A 23,776-nucleotide genomic window follows, 5' to 3' on the forward strand; every position below is an offset into this window, starting at 1 on the left:
TTACGCTGTCTCTTGACTGTGACAACAGGTCTGTGGAGTGGCTGATGTGTCCCGTGGAAGCCTGTGGGGGAGCCTTAGCCCTGCTGGGCCCCAGGATGCAGCTGCCTGCAGTGCCCTTCCCAGAATGCAGCCCTGTGGTTAAATGGCCATAACTGTGCTCGTTATAAAGTAAAAATTACTCAGATTGCTACCAAATGAACTGGCTTTGTATATCAAAGATCGGTATTTCACATGTTTGAACACGAAACATCAAAGCTGAGCTTTAAATAAACATGAAAGTCTTGTTTGTTTAATGGAAATCAGGGCATTTACTTCCAAGGACAACTATCCAAAAGTTACCAGTTAGCTATTTTATTACTCAACTAAAGAAGCAGCACACACGTAGGAGTGGTTTTTTTTAATTATTATTTAAACAAAGGTGACCTGCATCACTTTAGGGACAGGACGCTTTTAGCCACCAGAAAGAGAAAACTCCACTGCCGACTCTCCTCTTCCAAAAGCACATGTTGTTTGGTTTTTGGAAGGAAGGAAATTTAATCAATGATGATTTTAGTAAAAGAAAAAGGGCTGAAGCATTCCCGAGATAACACGGGTTGAGCAGCAGGACCCACTGCAATGTAGAACAAGACACAGAACGAGGGCGAGGTAGGGAAGCAGAGAAGTGGAGGACGGAAGATAGATGGAGCCCCCCCCCAAAAAAAAATGGAAAGAGAAGAGAGGGAGCGTGGAAGGGAGAGAGAAGGAAAGCATAAGAGAAAAGATGAAAAGGGAGGGTAGAAGGAGACAGAGAGTGGACGTAAGAGTGTGAGAGACAACTTAGGGAGGAAAAGGGAACCATGCAGACAGGGAAAGCCCAGGCCAGGGTCCTGGGAGCGCATGCTCAGCATAGCTCACTGCTTTCTCTCTCATGTGGGATGAAGGGAAGTTTGATCTCAGAAAGGAGAGTGGGTGCTGAGCAAAAGGCAGTAGGAGGGCTTTGCTAAAAGCCCATTTCCATAGCAACGCTCTCAAGGTGTCCTTGACAAAGATTTCTCGCGTAGTAAACAAAGGAGAAAACAAGTTAGGTACAAATGTGGTCTGTAGGGGACAATGTCCAGTAGTACAGGCCTGCTTCTCTCCACGTGCACCACTTTTCAGACCGAGTTTCATCTGTGTATATGTGTGTGCACGCATTTGATGTGTGTTCACGTGTGCACGTGTATGTGCATGTGTGCAAATATGTGTCTCTGTGTGCTTGTGAGTGTGTGTGTATGTGTGTGTGTGTGTACAGGCACATGCATACTAGAGTGCAGGTTTGGAGGTCAGAGGACACCCCTGGGTGTCAGTCCTCACCCCCCACCTTGGTCTGGACTCTCTTGTCCCCCTCTACGGAGAGCAGACTAACTCCCATGGGAGCCTCTGGCATCTCTACTTTCCATCATACTATAAGGACACTAGGATTACAGACACGCTACAGAACCTGACACCACGTGAGTACCAGGGAACCAAACTCAGACTTCCACGCTTGCACGGCGAGTGATTTACCCACTGAGCTATTTTTCCAGCCCCCGTGGTATCTGATTAATAATATTTGGTCATATTGAAGGTTTGGGTTCAGAGTTTAAGTTTAGATGCAGAGAAACCACACACGCACACACGCACGCGTGCACACACACACAATCCCATCATCATAAAGTGCCAAGGGCAGTAATTTCAACATTCTACCCAAGCTTCACAAAACCACAACATCCATATACATTTCAAACTTCAATCTTGTCCACTGACCAGGGACGCCCACGCCTTGTTCCTTCCAAATCCTTAGAGGAAGGAAATTGATTTGAGAGTCAGAGCAAATGGGACCTTTGAGTCAGAAATGGGCATTCCCTCCTGATAAAGAGAATCGTTCCTATTCACAAATCTATCTCACTGTTCACTTAAAAACTAATTCCATTTTGTTTAAGGCAGGGCCATACTGTGTAGCCGGGGTTGGCTCACTCACACTCTTCAGGCCTTGGCCTCCCAGGTGCTGGACTAAAGGCCGCAGCCACCCTGCCCAGATCATCCATCACTTCCTAGCCAGCCTAAACATTTCCCCAAACTGTGCACTTTTCTAATGGCCTTTTACGGTCTTGATTATTTTTTCTAGCTCTTTTCCCACTTCTGCACTCTGGCTATGATTTAAATTGTTAATGTCCCTGATGTTACCCCAGGCATGTGCTAAGAGTGACGCTCTGCGGGGGTCACGTGCACATTTGCCCTTGGTGTAGAGCTCTGCCTAAACAGCCTTGGCATTTTTAGTAATTTCAAGCTGCCTCTCTCTTACTCCGTTTGCACTGACTTGTATCCTTAACTTATGTGACGATGCCCGTGCCTGAAGAAAGCTTCAGAGAGGACTCGCCTTCCCGATGTACGTGGACCATAGTGTCTGATGAGGTCATCTGGCATTCGAGATGTGCCACACGTCAACACTGTCCATGCTTACCCCCAAGGTACCTGAACCCACTGGGTTGACACTACTTTTAATCTAGCACACATTACACAAACCGAAAGACTTTTGAGATGGCTGTCGGCGACACACAGAGTTACGAAGGGGCAGACGCTCCAGTCAAAGGTGCGGAGAGTTAGATGACCTGTGACATTCTCACGGCCTCCATAACACTGTTTTCTCAGATAAAAAGGTATTGTCCTCTAACACTGAGCAAAGTTGTTGCCCGACCACATACATTATAGGAACCAATCCTGGCTCCAGAATCTCACATTCTCTCTCTACTCAACTATAAATTCACATTATATTTCTTATGTTCCACATTTGTCACTGGCTGCTATTAATCTCTTGCCATGTCTGCTTCACAAATTGAAGTTACTATTGCATGTGCACATAGGGAAAACAGTATGTCGGGCTTTAGAGTTACTCGGTTTCCGACAATCCCTTAAAGAGACTTGAAACGCACCCCAAGTGGATAAGATTTCTTTTTACAAAATGAGGCTAGCACTGTGAAGAGTGACCCCCCTCCCCAGTCATAATCAAGGCTGCTGTGACTCGGCGGTGCACATGGTACATAGAGAGGCGGATACAAGTGAAGGCTCGGCTTTATTATTCCCAGGTCACTTGGGGATCTTGCTGAATCAGGACTGGGGTCACACTGGGGCCGCCAAGCTCTGTGTCTAACCGACTCCCTGGGGAATGATGCTTTGAGTTCACAGGACTGGACCTTGTGGGCCTTCCTCCAGCTTTGACACTGAGCTGAGCCAATCTTGCCAAGTAAGCGTGGCATAAACTTCAGCAGGGTGATCGGCAGGCAGATCCTGCCTCCTTCAGCAATCCAGGAACTCTTTAACCAGAACGGCAGACACCGACTCGGCTTTCTAATCACAGACCTTGAGCAGCTATCTCTGGGAGAACTGCTGAGATTTCATGAAAACAAAGATCTGGAGCTTATTGTTAGGAAAGAAAAATGTTAAAGGCTCCAAGCAAAGATGGCTCTATAAACAGAGACCACTGGCAATCTGTTAGGGCCTTCTCCACACAGGACGCTCACAGAGGCCGCATCTGCCACACACTTGTATCACAACACACAGACGCACTAAAAACTAATGAAATAAATTCAAGACCAATGCACCAAAAAAGACATAAATTTTTCTGAGAGAAATCAAGGATGATGATAAATAAAGAGAAATATGATTTATGGAAGGACAGATTCGATATTGCTAAGCAGTAAAAATGGTCTACCGACTGAACTCAACTGCCGGCATAATTTCCTGACTGGCAGTTTTGTAGAAATTCTGAAGCTGTCCTTTGGGTGCCCTGAGACCTTGAGTTTCTGCTTCATGGAGAGTTAGGATCTAGGAGACAGAAGGAGGCCAAAAGCTTCTCCAAAGACTGTATAGGGGCAAAAGCAAGCCAGACGACTGAATTTGACAAGACCCACATGGTGAAAGGAGAGAAATGATTGACACAAGATGGACTCAGACATCCACATAGGCACCTTCCCACCTGACCTGCACACATTTGTACACACATACACAGACACATGCTAAATTAATTCAAAAATTAAGTATAGGTTTCAAATCCACTCTCCCCCACCCAGGACGTTTTTGCTTTCTGATGAGCTTCAAGAACCCCACTGCCAACTGTTTCTTCAACTCTCTGGTGGCACCCCTAAATAGATCTGGCCTTATTGTCTCCCGGAGAGCATAAATCTTTCTTTCGAGGTGCAGGGCCCAAGGTCCAGGTAAGATCATCAGTTCTTCCTTGACCTGTGCACCTGTGTGTTCTGACCTATGCACCTGGGTGCTCTGACCTGTGCACCTGCATGCCCTGACCTGTGCACCTGAATGTTCTGACCTGTGCACCTGTGTGCTCTGACTTAATGCACCTGGGTGTTTTGACCTATACACCTGTATGCTGTGACCTGTGCACCTGGGTGCTCTGATCTATGCACCTGCATGCCCTGACCTGTGTACTTGCATGTTCTGACCTGTGCACCTGTATATTCTGACCTGTGCACCTGTATGTTCTGACCTGTGAACTTGTGTGCTCTGACCTGTGCACCTGGGTGCTCTGATTTATGTATCTGCATGCCCTGACCTGTGCACCTGCATGTTCTGACCTATCCACCTGAGTGCCCTGACCTGTGCACCTGAATATTCTGACCTATGCACCTATGTTCTCTGACACTGAAATTCTCAGCAGCTCTTCACTTGATTATGCTGACAAAGACCCAAACTGAGGTTTGACTCACAGTGAAAATTCTGCTAAATGTAAACATTAACAGGTCTCATAAATAGAATTATTTTAAAGATACACTTTGGGATGACACCAAGATCTTGTGTGTGTGTGTGTGTGTGTGTGTATGTGTGTGTGTGGTGTGTTTCAAGTTAAAGAAAGGTTAACATTAGACCCATAGCTAGACTAAAGTCTCTATGAACTGTCCTCAGGAAAAGGGCTCATTTTCTCTAGACACCCAGTCATCTGCCCTGATGAACAGCTTCCCTTCGGTTTGGAGTAAGTATATCTACCATGGCCACCTGTCACATGTCACTGGCAAGATACACTTAGAAATATATCCTCATTGAGAAATCCATGATAACCGAGGCATGTATAGCAGATAAAATATTGCAGAGGGACACCTATCTGGGACAGAGAAAAGGGACCAGCAAAGCCCCCCATTCGTTATGTAGCTGAGTGACATTATAGGCATCTCAGAACTCCAAACATCAACTAAAAACAAACATCAATGGGGGAAGTTCTTCTAGTGATGCTGCCGGCATTTCCGGTAAGGACTCCCTGAGAGAACGGCCCTCTATCTGGAGCTGCTGCATCCTTGCCCTGGCTCAGGATGCACGCACAACCAGGCACAGAAGCCTGCTGAGACACTGAAAGAGACACTGGCTTGACCTGGAGTAGGGAGAGACACAAAATACAGGCCACATTATCTTAGTAGAAACCACCATCAGAAAGCTCTCAGGTGGGCTAACTTGAAGCCTGGGTCTCAAAATGAGCTCATGATAGACAGTTAGAATGCATAAAATGTAACAAGGACATCCTAGGAACAGAAGGACCAACTTAGCTCTCCACTGCACGAGGCTGTTTTATTTTAAAGGGAAATCCTTTTTTTTTTTTTTGTGCAACAAAAGTTCCAAGGGAGCTGTGGAGACAGTTCCATCGACAAGTGTGCTTGCAAGACAGCGTTCAATGCCCAGAACCCAGATGAATAAGCCAGCATGTGACATACGCTTATAATCCCAATGCTGGGGACACAGAGACAGGTGAATCCCAGGAACTCAGTAGAAAACCACTCCATTCTACTTTCTGTCTCCGGTTCAATGAGAGCGCCTATCCTGTGCCCCCCACACAAACAGGCCCCCAGGGGCACGCATGCACACCCACTTACACTAAAAGATTGCTTATAGGTGGCTGGAGAGATGGCTCAGAGGAATAGAGCACTGGCTGCTCTTCCAGAGGTCCTGAGTTCAATTCCCAGCAACCACATGGTGGCTCACAACCATCTGTAATAAGATCTGGTGTCCTCTTCTGTACTGCAGGATACATGAAGGAAGAAACCTATATACATAATAAATAAAAATCTTTAAAAAAAAGATTGCTTATAATCTTTATGATTTTTGATATTTTATCAAATCATTTAAGTGGAGGGAACAGCTGTCCCTCCACTTAAAGTCCTAAAGCCAGGTAGGTATGATCCCTAAAAACCTCAACTTTATACAAAAATATAGCAAGTCAGCAAATGCCAACAAGCTAGTCAACCAATGCCAAGTCTGAATCACACAGCAAATGCTGACTGTATTCCAGATTGTTAGGAGACTCCATATAGCACAACTGGAGTGCTTCTGCACACCCTCCTTCTCCTGGACCCACACAAGGAAGGCTAGCCTATTCCCTGCTCAAGGATGGCACACAGATTCTCAGTGTGTTCCACGTTGTTTGTATCGACCGTCACTCTGGTGACAACTGCAAATGGCCCTAAATTCTCGTGACCTGGTGATGTGGTTCCTGGTGGGTGCTCTGGTTGGAGCATATCTATTACTATCCTTCTTTGGGCTGTCTGGCTGTTCTTATGCGAAGACAGACAGTGTGGGTGTCATCAAAGCTGGGAGCGAGGAGGCTGCTGTAGTAGACACGGTCACCAAGTCTGCGAGACAGGCTAGCAGGCTCAACGAGTACCACCCCTAATGCCGCCACCTCGGTCTTAGCCAGTGTGGAGGAGTAGCCTCTTAACTATTGTTTATACCCAATGGCAGCAGGTTTAACAAGACTGATAAATGATAGCAATGTTTAATAACACCTTTGGAAGGCAAGAATGGTGTGTCGCGGACTGTGTGTGTGTACATGCATGTGTGTACGTTAGATATATAAGGGCTACATTGAGCGTCTTCCTCAATCCGTTCACACCTTATTTTCTTTTCTGAAGGCAGAGACTTACTGAATTTGAATGGAGCTCTTGGATTTGGTGACCCTGGCTGGCCTGAGAGCTCTCAGGACCCAACTTTAAGCGAAAGCATTTCTGAAGGTATTTCTCCTGCCAGATGGTCTCTATTCGTGTGTGCTGTTCTAGACTGTGAACTCATGCCTGGGTCCCAAAAATGCTTGGTCACTCCTGGCCCAGTCCTGTCATCCAAATCCTTCCTTGTTCTCTTTCCAAGGCTTATACGGGTGACTTACAGAGCTTCCAGCCTTCCTGGGCTAGCCTGGTCTTTTCAGGAGATTATCGCTGATTCTCCTGACCCCAAGCAGGTTACCTGTCTGGATTTCTGCATGACGCATGACGTTTCCCACTCTCCTCTCTGGCCCCTGCTGTTTGTCTGCATGGGGACAGTCACTCATCCATCAGTCACCACAGAATTAACATCACTGGGTGCTGGGTGCTGGGTGCTGGGTGAGATATCCAAATTACAAGCAGAAAAACAAACAAACGAAGAGATGGCTACAAACACCTGCCCGAGAAGAAGGAAAAGGAGCAGCGAGCATTCTGGAATAAGTCAGAGTGACCCAGGTGAAATGGAGGGCTTCTCCTGTGGTAGAAAAGCCAGCCAAGGTTCACAGACTTGAGAACTACAGCAACACAAGATAGGTAACAGTCAGCATGGAAGGTGAGGCAGGTCATAGCTGAGAGCCCTGGAAGCTTCACTCAGCAGACAGTGGCAAGGCACGCAACAGGGTCAATTCGCTCTTCAGGAATGTCAGGTGCCAACAGCTTCCTGGAGGCTTTGATGACCATCTTAGAGGCTGTGGTAGACACAGCTCAACACTCACAGCAGGGCAATGCTGCCACGGCAGGTGGACCCTACTCCCAGCTCTGTGCCCTGTCTGGAGCAGTCATTGCAGTACCTTCTCACATACCTGAGGCAGAGTACCCAAGGAGGGAGCTGCTGCAAGGTCAGCCTAGGTACAGGTGAGGTTGGGGAAGCTCCGAGTTCTCCAAGGAAGAAAGGAAACAGGGACAAGGAACGTAGTCCACAGGCAACAGTGGTGCCTGGACTCCAGAGCCTCGACTCCTTCCTTGAGAATCATGGTAAGGAGACAATCCCTTGTCAGGCACTTGAGTTTCTCAGACAGGAAAGCAAATCCAACCAGAACATGAGAAATGTCCTTGCAGCCCTTGCTTCACAGAAAGGAAGGCAGTCAGGAGCAGAGTGTCTTAGAGTTTCTACTCAATGAAGTACCATGACCAAAGCAGTGTCCCCTGCTGTCGTGCTCAGGCCAGTTTCCTCTGCAAGCACCAGAACTTTAAGTCGAGCTAAGATCCACGGAAGCACCTTTCTTCCCCAGACAGCAACTGGAAGCCACTCGCCGTGTGACTGATGCGCCTCGGCTGACAACTGGCTTCCATGTTACCTTAGTTCACACTGCTCGTCCCCAATTAAACTAAGAACCCGGGAGGCATCTAACAAGATGGATCATCTAGGAAGTGCCTCTGATTATCTAGCTCTTCGTCTGCACGTTGTGGCTCTGTGGGTGTTACTGTCACCCTGACCCAGGTCCTAAAGCCAAGACTCTGATTTTCCACGTGGACTAAGAAATGCCTGGAAGTGTAAGAGAAATGTCCTTTCTTTTTGACTCTGCCTAATGGCATTCTGGGAAAAAACCCAGAAGTGGCCCAGGGAACAACGATGACTGTGTGGGAACCCTGATTTAATACAGAATCCAGTGCAGATTGAGAAATGAGGCAGCAGGCACAAGCTGTAACAACAAGCTATCCCTTGGGCAGTCAGCTGCAGGCTGTGAGTGAGGAGATGCTAGGGGGCATCTCAGGTGACAGGATGCTCAACAGCTGTGCCGCAGAGAGGACCAATTTCTAAGACAGAAGCAGGATGCCAAGCTAGCATAACAGTTGGTAGCTAGGATGGAATTTGGGCAAATTATGGTGGACCACGGTAGGAACGCAAAAGAAGGAATCTCAGGAGGCAAAGAGATGCTGGGTGTGGTGGCACACACCTTTAATCCCAGCATTCCAGAGGCAGAGGCAGACAGATCTCTGTGTCAGAGACCAGTCTGGTCTACAAAGTGAGTTCCAGAACAGCCAGGGAACTCACATGGAAACCCAGTACTGGAAACAAACAAAAGAAGGACCAGGCATACGATAACAGTGGGGAATTCTTTCAGTAGAATTAGTCTAACTGCTGCAAGACACTAGATCACCTGGCTGATAATTCAGGTAGCTCAGGGCTATTTGCAATGGAAACAAAGGAGAAAGAGAGAGAGAGAGAGAGAGAGAGAGAGAGAGAGAGAGAGAGAGAGAGAGAGAGAGGAATATTTTAACAAAAAAAAAAACTTCAAAGAAACAAGTTGAGCAAATGGTATAAAAGAAAAAAAGGGAAACCAACCAACCGGGAGAGTTTGGTAAACCAAAGTCACAGGGAAAAAAAAACCACATGAATGTCTAGCAGTGAGGGAGGGAGCCATTCTGAGAAGGAAGAATTACTTCCCCTGTGCTTGCAATGGTAAGTCACCACATTTTATAAGTAAAATTCTGTCTTCAGCACAAGCGTAGAAGACATTTAATGGGTGATCTATTACCACCAGCATTATGATTAAATGTGTATGTGTGGGCATGTTTGTGTATGCATGTCAGAGCACACATTTAGAGGTCAGAGGGCAACTTAAGGGAGTTGGTTCTTTCCCTCCAACACGTGAGTCCCAAGGATCAAACTTGGGTCATAAGGAAGCATGTGATTTAACCACTGAGACACGTCAATGGCCCTGAATGTTCTTTTCTAAAAATTTAATAGATCTAAAAATGATCTATTAAATTTAAACGTCTCCTTTAACATCTCTACTATTGCTGAGAATGTCCTAAGGTTCTGGCAGGAAATTCCAGAACCATGGGGGAAAAATCCAGGAAATACCTCCGGGAATGAGAGAAGCTGGTACTGTCCATGAATCCCCACTGATCTAAAGGCGACGTTACCACCAGAGACAGCAGACAGAGGTACAAGCGGTTAAGGCCCGCTGAGTCAACAGAGCAGACTTCAAAGATAACTTCTGGAATGAAGAGATTCGAACTTCAAATGAATGACTTTTTTTTAAGTGGGCACAATCTGCAGTCACGCTCCTAGCAGCATGGTGGCAACGCCACCATTTCTGAGTTAATACTTGGAGATAAGTGCTAACCAAGACAAGAATGTTATCCACCGAGCTCCACACTGCTCCCATTGTCTGCTGCCCCCACCCCCCAGCAAGAGTGGGAACCAGTTACCCACAGAGAGTCCTCCTGACCCGGCCTTGAGAAAACAAAGACGCAAGTGGAAGGATTCCCTGTTCTTTATTAGTAAATGCTTACTCTGAGCAGTGACTGTCACCCCTTCTATAAAGGACAAAAAAAAAAAAAAAAGCAATGAACCCAGCTGGTGTGTGGTGCTTTAAGCTGAAATAGCTACCTGACGGGCAAGCTCCAACAGAACCAAAGTTCATGACCTTAACTAAACGACGTATACAGAGAGGCTTTTTCCTGCTCATTAATTTTGCGATGCATTGATTTGCTCAGTTGTCTGGGGATGCATATTATTATACTAGAAAAGAAGCAAGTTAAGGAAGTCCTGACAAGGGTGTAAACAAGCTCTCCATATCTTCTAGCTCATGCATACACTGCTGAGGAATGGAACCCACAAAACACTACAGCTCGGGGTGTAGCTTCCACACTCTCTGGTGGCTGGCTCCTGATAATTTCAGCCTTCACAAGGCAGGCTTAGCTTTCTTCATTAGCAATAACTTCTTCAGAAAACTAAGCCATCCTGTCTGCCTTAGAGTTGCCATGCTGTCATTTCTCTGCGCCAGAAAAAGCCTCAAATATGTGTCAATCAATTCCTTACGACCAAGAGGAAAGAAAACACGAAGCCCATTAGCAATACAGGGAACAGTACCTTGAGAAGTAGTCTAAAGCAACAATCCCGTATTAAACTTTGAGAGCTCTAGAAAACACTGCTCTGGTAACACCTGTCTGTCCAAGGACAAGCTCAAAGGTAGCAATTTAAAAGTGCACACGTTAGAAAGCTGAGGCAGGGGAATGACTTGAACCCATACTTTTAAGAAGCAATTTTTACAAACCGTTTGCATTGAAGCATTCCAAGGAGGAACCGCAATGTGAGGACAGCCAAGAAATAGCAGGCAGTGGCCATCTCGAAAGGGAGTGACCAAGTCCATTACCAGTCGTTTCTTATGTATCCCTTAGTGCACTTTGAAACACTGGAGTCTGAGGCAGAAGGCATGCAAGAGTTCCAGGTCTCTAGAACCCAGACAGCAGGCAGACTGGCAGAACATTTCTTATTCGTTCCTGGACACTGGTTAGCCTGGCACAGGTATAGGTTTGCCTAAGACCCTCAGCCGTGAGATAGTAAGTAGGCCAGGGTGCCTTCCAGCCTCCTGGGTTTACCCCAGTGTGACACAGCACCATGGTAGCATGTTTGGAAAGGTGGGTCTGGGAACATATAAGGAGAGACAAGGGCATGCCACAGAAGGAGCCTGACTCAGTAGCTACCTCACGAGCATCAAGGAAATGGGAAAGAAATCCAAGCAGGGAAGGCAAGTGTTCTCAAGCTAGTCTTTCCAGAAAAAGAAAGATTATAGCAGGGCTGAGGGTGGAGACAGGATGGGAATGGACTGTCACCAAGGTTAGGAAGCAGAACTACTGCCAAGGCCAATCAGAACGATACATCTGAACAGTTGCGCCCAGCACGATTTGATTCAAACATAACTTCGATAGTTTTAGAACAGTATAGAGACAATATAGTTTGGAAGGAGCCTTCCCCACATAACTCTGTAGATAAGAGTAATAACAGTATTCATAACAATGGCACACATAATGTTTATCATGGCCTAGCTGTATTTAGTACACTCGTGAACTCTTTTCCTACATTAATTTTACAGAGAGTAAAACTAAGTATAAGTGATGTACCTAGTGAGTCGTGATGCTGAAGAATTTGGTACCTAAAGGCATAAGGTATTAATTACATCACTTGCCAATGAAGTTACTGTAAATCGTAAAGAATGTCCATAGGACCTTATGAATGAAATGGTGCTTCAAGAATCATTATCATGAAATAAATAAGCATACACACACACACACTTAATTGTGCTAGCTAATGGAACAACACAATTCTAAGAGCTACCCAAGACATTGTAGTCAATACAGAAGATTAACTAAAAACACAGGCTTTATACATGAATTCTAGGAAAGCAAAGAGAGAGCTGATAGCACAGGCTTCATGGATGGGGGTGTTAGTCATTTTTAAATATGCACAGCCTCCTTGTTACCTTACAGTGACATTTTACTGCCTCAGTGACAATACAGCCTCAGAAAGGGAAGCAGCGTCTTTGAAATCAGCTCGTGGAGCACAGCACAGAGTAAGCGTACGCCTGCTAAAACGAACACACCACTGACCGAAATGCGCACTCTGCCCCTAGGTCTTCTCCTGTACCTGCAGTGGCCAGCTCTGAAGTTAGCACATTATTTTAAGAAACATAGCTTGGGCATTCATTTGGGCTGTGCTAGAGTTTGAACCTAGGGCCTTCTGCACGCTAGACAAACACTCTACCACTGAGCTACACCCACAGTCCTAGAAACACAACACTTATTATCCAATACTTATAGAACAACTCACTTCAAAGTTTCCATCTCAGCCAGAGGCACAGTTATAAAATAGTCCCCGTGGAAATGATAGGAATTGTTTAATGTTCTAACACTTTTAGAACTGTGATCGGTTTCAAAACTACAGGCACCCCACTAGGCGTGGTTAGTACCTATGGTCCAAGCTGCTCAGAAAGCTGAGGCAGGGGAATGATTTGAACCCATACTTTTAAGACCAATCAGGGCAATGTTATGAGTGAGAGTAGGCGAGCTATAGCACACACACACACCAGACCACACCACAGCACATCACAGCACACACACATACACACACACTCACATCCCAGAGCTAGTTAATTAAATGGATGATTTATAGGTTAGGATTATTTTATTATGTTGTCATACCATCTCCCCAACCATCCAGGCCACGCACAGGGAACAAAATTCTCAAGGATGCTCATTAGGGAAGGTATGGATTGGCAAAAACAGACTAGACAGGAGCGATTCAAAGGCTGTGCCGGAGACAGCTTTCTGCTGCATCTCAAAGCAGGAAAGCCCCGTGCAGTCCACTTTCTCCAAACACCATTCATAACCACCCAGGCCAGGCGCCCAGCCCTGGGGGGAGCGGAAAGCATTCAGAGCACCTCTTCAATTAAGACTTTCAATTTCTTGAAACAATAAACCGAGGCAAGCTGCTTTCCCCACCCTGTGGGAACCGTGATTTAGTCACTTTCAACAACCTCACAGACAGGAGTTGGACTCTCAGAGTCAAAGGCTTCCCTCCCGAAGGCTGGCTCTTTCTTTCCCTGATAACTTATGTAAATTCCCTTCTCCCAGCCCCCGCTCGCTCCGCTAGGGAGCTGAGCAGCCGCCTGGCTATTCAAGGCTGTGTTTCCAGCTCGGTCCAGCGCTTTCATCATGAATGCATGAATGAATGAATGGGATGCTCACGGCCTGCATAGCTCGCAGCTCTGCACAATGCCCAAACACACATTTTCTCACGAGGGCATTTCCAATCGGGCCTTCTACTTTTAACCTGCGCTCTTAGAGCGCAGTATGTGTGGGAACACACTCATTGTCACTTGTTGCATGCATTGAGATGTTTTCAGCAAACATTTGTGACTGGCTAGCTAAGTATAAGCCCGAGGACAACTCTGGGTGGCACAGCAAATTCGCTCTCCCTCCACCTCCCACCCTCTGCACCCACTGAAAATTCACTTTGGGCTGGGTTCTGTCCCCAAACAAAAAAAGCTACTGATTTCACGCAGAGAGGACACTCTCTCCGTCCTTTCTAGCGCCTCTCCCCACCTCATGTGTAAACACGCGTGGGAAGTCCATTTGGTCACTCAAGGACTACACAAAGACCACGCTTCAGAGAACACATCTGCGAACTGGATACCATATGCGCGCTCCAGTCGCCCAGGACGGCTGACCTTGGGACCCCTTCTCCATCAGTCTTTTCCCACTAGACCACCCCGGACCCAGAGGAGCCCGCCTTTCTCCTATCAGGGTCTCTCCCTCTCTCTCTCCGCAGCACAGGACAATGAGGAGAAAGCAGGAGAACTCTGTTCCCATTCATTCCAGGATCAGCAACCAGCCTGGAGGTCCCCGCCAGTCACAACCACTCAGGTGTTGGGTGAGAAGTCTATGGCCCTTCTCTCCTCCGCGATACTCCACTCTCGCCACTCACTCACTGCATTGCTGGAACGCAAGGTCCCGCAGAAACTAGAAAGCGGGCGACCCCCACCCGCCCCGCCTGGAACCAGAGGAAACCAAAGCCGAAGGCTCCGGGAGCACCAGCGTCCTCTGGGGACGACGTCCCAGCACCGTGCGGCCCGCAGTAGGTCCGCGCTGCGCCAGGGTGCGTGCGCCCACCCCACGCCGGAGCTCGGCGCTTTGTCCCGCGCCACCCGCACGCTCCCGCTCCCCAACCCGCGGGTCACCCGTGTTCCGGTCGCAGGGCTCACCTCTCTGCTGGCTCTGCACGGTGACCCAGAGCACCGAGGCCAGAAGCGCCGGGAGCGCGGCTCCCGTACCGCCCCCGCGCATATCGCCGTAGCCGCTCCTTGCGCTCCTGGGAAAGGCTGCGTCCACGCTCGCTCGCTGGCACCGCGCAAGTGTGCGCTTCCCAGACCGACCCTCGCCTGGTGCGCAGGCCTCTCGGACACACCCCCGCTGACCTAGCCGCGCCCCGCCCCTCCCCGCCCCTATCTCTCCCGGGGTCCCTCCCCCAGGAGGCGCCCTACTTTGCTGGGATCCTTCCACGGGGAGGGTCTGTCCTCCAGGGGAGCCCCGCCCTGCCTTGGTCCTCCTGGGGGTCCTTCCCCGAAGGGGGCTCCCTGTCTTTCCCAGGTCCTTCTTTAGAGGGTGGTGTCTCTCCCAGGTGGCACTCTGACCCCCAGGCTCCAGTTGGGGTGAGCTGTTTCAGCAGCAGGGTCCAGTTGGAAGTGGAGAGAGAAGCCTCAGAGAAGAGACTTTTTGCTAAGCCTGGCTCTGGACGGTGGATTTCAAGAAAGTATTTGCCCTGTTGACCCTTAATCTGCCTGTTGGACCTGTGCAGTCTTGGCCAATCCCGGGCCGTAAAACTATTATCAGAACACAATCCGTCTTTGCGGAACCCTGTGCCTTCAGAGGAAGCTCTTAAGGTTTTGGTTTTGGGTGGGTTCTGTTTTTTTTTTCCCTTCAAAAAAATGAGTAATAACTTGTTTCCTAAAGGCACAGATGGTCGCGAGTGACTTTATCAGTATGTATATTTGCTATTGAAGAAAGGGGGGACTCCAGGTCTCAACGTTGATTTTGTAAAAACTACTTTCAATCCTAGAAAAAAAATGAATTTAGTTTCCTCGCAAAAGTATTCATAACACATTTCCACAATATAAGCATATAGCGTATATCATGCCTTGTGTAATCTCAGCATTATTTCCTCTTTCCTAGAGGGAGATCATTTTTATAGCCACTTGTCTAAATTAATTTGATACTTCTACCAATTCCACTGCTTCTAAGCATGGGTCCTTAGCCACTTAATGAGTAAAATTTAATGAGTATAGCATGTATGGTTATTATTTGTTAAAAGGAAGTACAAAACAGGCCTGTAGAGTTTGTCCTTTTAAAAAAAAAATACCCTGGGGGGCTAGATAGATGGCTTGGCAGTTTAGGACACTTGCTCTTGCAGAGGTCAGACTTCAGTTCAGGCTCACATCATCTCTAGCTTCAGTTCCAGGGACCTAAGTCCCTCTTCTGACCTCTGCAGGCACTAAGCAAGCATGTACGTGGTGTGGGTGCACACGCGCGGGCAGAATATTCACACACATAGGAAAAAAAAAAGCACACTCTTGCTCAGTGACGCCACTCAGCACGTCACTCGATTTAAATCCAGGGCTTCTTAACTATTTCCATATTAAAGCGAATACCTAATTGTTAAATAAATTATTAGGCAAATTAAGTACTTAAAAGCAATTATTCAAACATTAAACATTTAGAATGTCACAACTATTTTTACATGGAAATAACTGTCTGCCTAGGCTTATGTTACATACACGCATAGGGTCTCCTAAAGCACGTTCGCATACAGTCACCTGTGACTTCTGTCGTCTACATGTTCTATGTGACTTTTGCCTATGTGTTTACGGGGAGCAGTTAGCAGCTCTCCCGTGAAAGAGAGAAGGAAGTGAGTTCAGGCCTGTCTTACCGGCTCTCGTTAGGTCCAGGGCTAGAGTTCAGATCTGATATCTAGCCCTGTTTCCTACACCTCATGCCACTGACATGCCAGAGGACCAGATTTTAGGCCCAAAATTCCAGAAAATTTCCTGAACCCTAGCTCCTCCAAAGGCAGCTTGCAGGTCAGTCACACCTGGTGCCTGAGCAATGGACAGGGAGCTTAGGCAGTGCTTTCCAGGCCGGGGTCAGTCAGGGAGCAGAGCAGACAGGAAGCATCAGGAGTCACGGGTCCTGATTTACCACTGCTCAGAATCAGGCAGCAATGTTTCGGCAAGAGAGGAAGTCATAATAACGCATTGGGAGAAAATGGAATGAAAATAGCATCTTAATTCCAAATGTTTTATAAAAGTTCATAGCACAGACTTTTCCACTTTTTACCATACTTGGAAAATGCCTAAATCACCTCCAATCCCATGAGAGTGGGTTCACCATGCAGCAAGAGCCACCTTACTACCTGGGCTGCGATGTTATTCAAGAAATAAAACATTATCCTCATCAGGCATGTTGTTATTGTTAATGTTGTTATAAAGGCGACCTAGCCTTGCTACTCTGTGCTTTATAGCTAGAGCGGCCAGGCTTTCCCTGTGCAGTTAGCAAAAGCAAATCAACCCTGTTTGTCCCACAGAGGGCCCATCTTACAATTAAAAGCACAGATGCATTAGTCTTAATTAAATAATGAGGTTGCTACTCTAGGAGAATCATTTTCAAAAGAAAAATAAAAGAAAAAGAAAAACGGAGTCTTTCCCCAGGTTGCAGCCCTAATTGACATTTTTCCAACTCAATCAGAACAGCTTCCCTTAGTTATATCCATTTACATATTTAGCCCTCGCTTCAGTGTTTTCTTTTAAACAAGGTTTCTCAGTATCTGGATGGATATCCAAAATAATATCCATGACTTTTTCTTCACTTCAGAAGTTGGAGTTTTATTTTTTGTTTCAATTTTGGGGGTTTGTTTCGTTGCTGTTTTCTTTCATCTTTCCTCCCTTCCTTCCTCCCCCCTCTCCTTTCTTTCTCTCTCCCTTCCCCCCGCCCCCCCTCTTCTTTCTTCCTGAGACTAGGTATTGCCAAGTAGCTTTGGCAGGCCTTGAACTCAGAGCATTCTTGTTTGAGCATGCCACAAGCTGGGATTATATCACTATGCCTCAGTTGTGGCTCATGAATTCTGTCTTAATTTCTCTTTACTGTCTGGACAACTTTTACACTTTTAAATTCCATTTATTTGTAAGAGAACAGAACAAAGTAAGCACAGACACAGGGTCAGGAGGTTCTCCCTCCTGGCCCAGGACTGCCTTATCTACCCAGGTCACTTCTCAGAATACCATTTAGACCTTGTGTTTGACAGTAATTCTTAGAGAATGCTTCTCGAGATATTTCAGAACCTCTCCATTGTCCTGGACATCAGTGGGATGATCTAAACACACACCCGTATTCTCTATTGTCCTAGATTTCTATGGGGCGACCAAACCACACCCACATACTTCTTGATAATTCTCTCCCTTTCTTGGAGTCGAGGTTACAGGAAGAATACTCAGTTCCCCGCCCTACCCCCACCCTGGCCACCGCCCTCGGTGTCTTGCTGAATGGCGCACTGATGGACTTTTGTTGCAGGTGACTAAGCTCTTAGGGCTATCTTGGTTTCTCCTACCTTCAGTTCACAAGCCAAGGGACTCTCCTCTTTCTTTAACTGACTTGTGTTTGTGTCCCTTGAGATGGAGCCCTGATGCACCTTTAAAAAAATATTAGTATATCCATCTTTCATTAACCACCACAGAACATGCCATGGGCCATCTGCTTTCTTGCAGCTTTTTTATTTCTTTTCTTATTCTCTCTCTCTCTCTCTCTCTCTCTCTCTCCCTCTCTCTCTCTGTTTATTTTTTCTTTTCTTTTTTTTTCGAGACAGAGTTTCTCTGTGTAGCTCTGCTGTCCTGGAACTCACTCTGTAGACCAGGCTGGCCTCGAACTCACAGAGGTCCTCTTGCCTCTGCCTCCCGAATGAGAACTGGGATTAAAGGCATGCGCCACCATCACCCGGCTTATGGTTCGCTATTTCTTAAGGGATTTAAAATAATTTTATCTTGTGTACCTTAGATTTCAGAATATATATACTAAATATTTTTAAGTGGAAATAAACATAAATTTGCACAAGCAAAAGCATAGGGAAAAGTGACACAAAAATCACCAACTACTTGTGACAAACACCTTATATATTTGCCTGATGGATTCTTTATAAAATTATTTAAGTTTTGCTCATTTTTAACATGGGGGATAAAAATAAGATAAACAGGAAAATGGGGGGCAGAGATGGAGAGGGAGGAAAAAGGGAGCATACTGAATGTAAAACCCTAGTTTTTTTTTTTTTTCTTCAGGGAAATGATCTTTCCTGTCATCCCGTAAGCCTTTTTGGTCCGCCCTCAGGACCATAATCACTGTATTAGGAAGTAACATGGGATGGTGTTGGGACACTGTGATGTTACTTGTAATGCAAGGGGGTAGATTTATAGCATATGGTTCTTAAAGGCAAACTATCACCGGATGTGGTGATGCATGCCTCCAGAACTCAGGAGGCTGAGGCAGGAAGATCTAATTCAAGGCCAACTTCTCCTACATGGCAAAGACCCTTCCTCCAGAAAATAAAATAATCCCTCTATTCTTCCTTATTTGTTTGAATGGAAGCCATGAGATCTGGAGGAGAGTAGGGAGGAAAGATTGTTTCTCTGAGAGCTAAGTATGGCTGGAGGTTACAATAGAATAGCAACGATAGAATATAGCTCATTAGGAAACTTGGTGTTTGTTTTCCTTTTATAAAGGAAGGGGAAGGCAAATTGATGGGGTTCAAGGCAGCTGCTCATAGGGACATGTAAACAGCATTTGTCCCTGGGACTCTGCAGGACACGTCTGCCTGCTGGGTGACTGGGACAAGAAAACCCTTCAACAGGAAAATCAAAGCTGGCAATAGCAGCAGCACACGAGATGCCTACCTGGGTGCCGATGATCTGAAATGACTTAGAAGGGCTCATCCTCGTTTAGCATCCTGTCATTTTGTTCTGCTACCTTGTTGGAAGAGACACTTAGAAGCCGCTGTGCTGTTTCCATTTACTCCTGGTAAAGACAAACATTCAGGAACTGTTGGTTCTCTGAGAGCCTTTTATCCAGAGGTCATCAAAAAATCCCACAGCGAGTCCAGGGCTTACATTGCAGCCGTGGTCCAGCAGCGACAGTGGGCGAAAGCTGGAAAGGAGACATGACTAAGAAACAGCTTGTCGGCCGAATACTCTGCATTCTTTTAATACAATGTATTCAAAAGCTAATCTTGAGGGGAAAACACGGGACACGGGGAACTCAGAAGCCTGATAGTAAAATATGTAATATTTATTAACTATTTGACTTTTAGACAGGTCAGTTGCATTCTCTAAGCTTGTGTCCTGTGCCTTTGTCTTCTTCTCTTCCTCCTCCTCCTTGTTCTCTTTCACCTTCTTCTCTTTCTTCTCACTTCTGAGACAAGCTCCCACTCTGTAGACCAGGGTGGCCTTGAACCCACAGAGATCCACTTGCCTGTGCCTCCTGAGTGCTAGAACTAAAGGTGCATGCATACATGGCGCTCAGTTTTATGCTTATAAAACTCAGCAGGTTATACCTGTTCTAAATGACCACATTCCCTCGGGACGTGGGTCTATATGGACTCCGTTCTTTGTTTTCCCACCTTTGAATTCCTACTCATCCTCCAAGCCCCAAATTGAACATCTCCCCCTCAAGACATCCTTCTGCTTCTTCCAGAATGCCAGCTACTCGCTCCTCTGTGTCACCAACACACTTTGAAACCCAGGCCTTGTTGCCAGGATCCTGCTGCTCTTATTGACATACTTCTGTTACATAAGGGACTCTCGCTGCTTCTCACTCTGTTGCCTTCACATTTCCCACGACTGAAACTTGAGATTTGCTAAATACAACGCTAATGCCCGTTGTTGTAGTTGTGCCTTTGCTATCCTAGGTTACGCTAAGCATATTGCATAAACTGTTCCCAAGTGCTATAAAAGCCCCACGGTTAAGTCAGATGTGGCGGCGTGCACGCGCCTGTAATCCCAGAACTCCCAAGGCTGAAGAAGAGGAAATAAAAGTTTGAGACCACACTGGGCTCTGTAGTGAGTTCCAGGATAGCCTTGGCTACATTACATGTCAGAATCTGACATCTAGGTAGATGGAAGGAAGAAAAGAAGAAAGGGAGGGAGGGAGAAAGGAAGGGAGGGAGGGAGAGAGGGAGGGAGGGAGGGAGGGAGGGAGGGAGGGAGGGAGGGAGGGAGGGAGGGAGGAAGAAAAGTGAACTATAAATACAAAAAATCCCAAGTTGACAGACAGCAATGAAACCTATAAAGTAGTATGTTCTGAGTTACACAAGGCAAACAACGGGCTCTGACTTCATGGAACAGGCCAAGTCCCTCAGAAAAATAGCAGCCCAGCAGGGAGGAAGGGGCTCCTCAAACCCACAAGATCTTGGGGGCAGAGGGCTTAGAAAGCAAACAGGAACCAAGGCAGTTGCAAACCCTTGGCTTAAGAATTCACAGCCAAGGTCATCCACCAAAAGCAGATGGCTAAAGCAGACTGCAGCCGTGGGAGCTGTCTGCCCGTCTCATATTTGTTGTGTCTTTGCTACACTACCTCAAGGCTTGCCACCTGGAGAACCAGGAGCAGGCTGGCTGACTTCACACACTGAGCCCAAGGTGGGGCATAGGAAGAACCGGGAAAATCGTGGACCCTTTCTCTTTCCTAGCAGGAGCAGGAATGGGTGAGAAAGAGAGAGAGCAAGGAGAGAGCAGGACAAAATCAAAACAGCGCCTGTGTGTTTGTATATGCACATGTGTTTGGATGTGTGTATGTGTGTATGTGTATGGTCGTGTGCAAACATGCTTGACCATGTGTGCACATTTGGAGGTCATGAGTTGCCATTGGGTATTTTCTCCTATTTCTCTCGAGCTGAAGTTCTTGAGACTGGTTCTCTTACTGAACCCAGAACTCAGCGTTCCAGTGAGACTGCTGTCAGTGAGCCCTGGTGATCTGCCTGTCTCTGCCCCTTCACCCACTTATAAAGGTGTGGAACCCCACCAGTCACTAAGAATGGAGTGTATCATCGTCCTCTCCAGTCACAGGTCCCAGAGAAGCATATGTGGACAACCGTGGAGTGCTACCATTGTGTCCCGTGTAGTTAGGTTGATAGTGCCTCTGCCTGTACTGAAGATACAGAGATTTGTTCTTCTTGATACATTCATGAGCATAGGATAACATGAGGGGGACCAAGGCATCTCTTTCCCCTCTCTGTCCTTCCAGTATCATTTTTATGTTCCCACGGATTATCAATTTTCCAATCAACCCTCAGCATTTTCATCTTTGCTTTGGATCTTTTTGTGTTGATGCTGGACTGAGAAAAGACCCTCCTGATTTTTTGTTTGTTTGGTTGGTTGGTTGTTTTTGTTTTTCGAAAAAGGGTTTTTCTGTAGCTTTGGTTCCTGTCCTGGAACTAGCTGTTGTAGACCAGGCTGGCCTCGAACTCACAGAGATCCACCTGCCTCTGCCTCCCGAGTGCTGGGATTAAAGGCTTGCCCCACCACCCGGCTAAAAATGTATAGCCCAGGCTGGCCTCGAACTTGTGATCGATCCTCCTGCCTCTGCCTCCTTCAGCAAATCCTACCAGCCAAAAAAGACCCTCCTGCACTGAGCACAAAATGCTAACGAAGCAGCGGTGTTACAACACCACAGCCATGCTGCCACTTTGAAAGGAGGCACCTGGTGAGGATCTGGGACTCCAGGCTCTGAGCAGAGCCAGAATGAAACTGTTATTTTCTTAAGCAGAGAAACAAGGGGCAGGGTTTTCTTTTTAAGGAGAAGTTATCGGTCGGTAAGACGCAAACAGCAAGGAATGAAGAGAAATCAAATGGGTGTTGTCACCGTGATTTTGGTCTCGGGAAGGAGGACTGGGGCAGTGGAAGAAAAAGAACAAGGGGATTCCAGAAGGAAACCACACAGTGGTCCTTAATTGGATACAGATGGCGAAAGAAACGGGGTTGAAAGTTTTCTTCCTGAGACTGCAAGCTATTAGGTAGGAAGGTGAGCCAATGGCACAGGAAGCAGAGAGCACAGCTTGATTGTTGTGCTTCAGATGTTCCCAGATAGTCAGATGGCCGCGTTACAGCAACAGCTGGGAATTCAACACAGATGGCCGTTGGGGTCAGAGTCCCATCTTTTCTGTCTGCTGTTCCTCATCAATGGAGCAGCAAGGAGTGAGTGGCTGCCCTAGAGAAAGAGGCACAGAGGAGAATTCTAGCAATCAGTTGAAAGCTGCGTGTGGGGGGTGGGGGTGGCAGAGGGAGGGGTGGTGGTAGAGGGGATAGTACAGACTGAGTGGCACTAGCATCCATGGCTAACATGTTCGGCCGTTAGAGGTGGCACAAGCATGTGTTTTACTGAGTGTGTACTAGGCTGGCCTGCTTGGTCCTCAGGGCTGCAGGCAACTACCTATAAAACTCAGCTTGTACAGCTAATAACATGCGTAGTTGTGGCTTCCAGTGCCAGCACCCAGGAGATGGGACCTGGAAGACCCAAAGTTCAAGGCCAAATGAACCATAACAAAACTTGTTTCCAGAAACAAAACAGCAACAACAATAACACAACACCAACCAACCAGATAGAAGTATCATGGCGTGTCTACATCTTAATGGACAGAAGAAAGCCTGAGATGAGGGAGTTCACAAAGGGAAGACCTTTGTTCTGCCTCACGAATCTGGTAGATGCAGCGTCCGTAAACATGGCATTGGCCAGAGCCTTTTGAGGCATCTACTCATGGCAGGAAGTGGTAACGAGTAGCTACCTGCAGAGCAAACAAAGTGCAGGGATGTCCTGTTCATAACTCATTTTGAAAAGGAATCTCCTCCTCTGAGAAAGACATTAAGTGCGTCAATTCTTTGAACTAACATAACCACCTCCCTAAGGCTACACTTAAACGCGGGTCAGATGCAGTTAAAGTTCTCAGAAGGGACAGGCAATATTTAAACCACAGAAGTAGGCTCTTTTTGCCATGTTGCAAAGCCATACCCAAACCCAGTGGCTTAAAAGCAACAGCCATTATTTCTCCCTTCAGATGATTGTGTGGGTGAGCCCGTTAGAGGCCTTTCCTGCATCTTCCCTGGCCTTACCCAGGTATCTGCAAAATTTAAATGTTTGGAGGAGCCAGGGATGGTATCCAAGAGACTAATGTGGCTGTCCACCATAGCCGGATGTTGCCAATAGATATTAGGATTAGAATAAAACAGCTCAGAGAACAAGAATGGGCATGAATCTATTGTGCTGCGTAGAAAGCAGGTATTGACTGCGGGTGATCATGACAGTAATGAACAGAGCTGCCAGGCAGCCCATGGGCTGTCCTGCCCTGGCTCCTCGAATCCCTGGAGAAACAGGGTCAGAGTGCGTGCTTATTAGTACCATTTTCCAGAAGGAATCATGTACAAACTCCT

General features: G+C 46.8%; 1 protein-coding gene across 1 annotated transcript in view; it reads right to left on the bottom strand.

The window, feature by feature from the left end:
• The window catches only part of Lama1 (laminin subunit alpha 1), a 116,169-nt gene extending 101,542 nt beyond the window's left edge, over positions 1-14,627 (bottom strand). The window contains exon 1 of the mRNA XM_057758732.1: positions 14,528-14,627. Coding sequence (XP_057614715.1) covers positions 14,528-14,609 — 82 coding nt within the window. The 5' untranslated portion in view covers positions 14,610-14,627. The remainder of the gene's footprint in view (positions 1-14,527) is intronic.
• Positions 14,628-23,776: the final 9,149 nt, after the last annotated feature.

This window comes from Chionomys nivalis, chromosome 26 (assembly GCF_950005125.1).
Source record: "Chionomys nivalis chromosome 26, mChiNiv1.1, whole genome shotgun sequence".
Lineage (NCBI taxonomy): Eukaryota > Metazoa > Chordata > Mammalia > Rodentia > Cricetidae > Chionomys > Chionomys nivalis.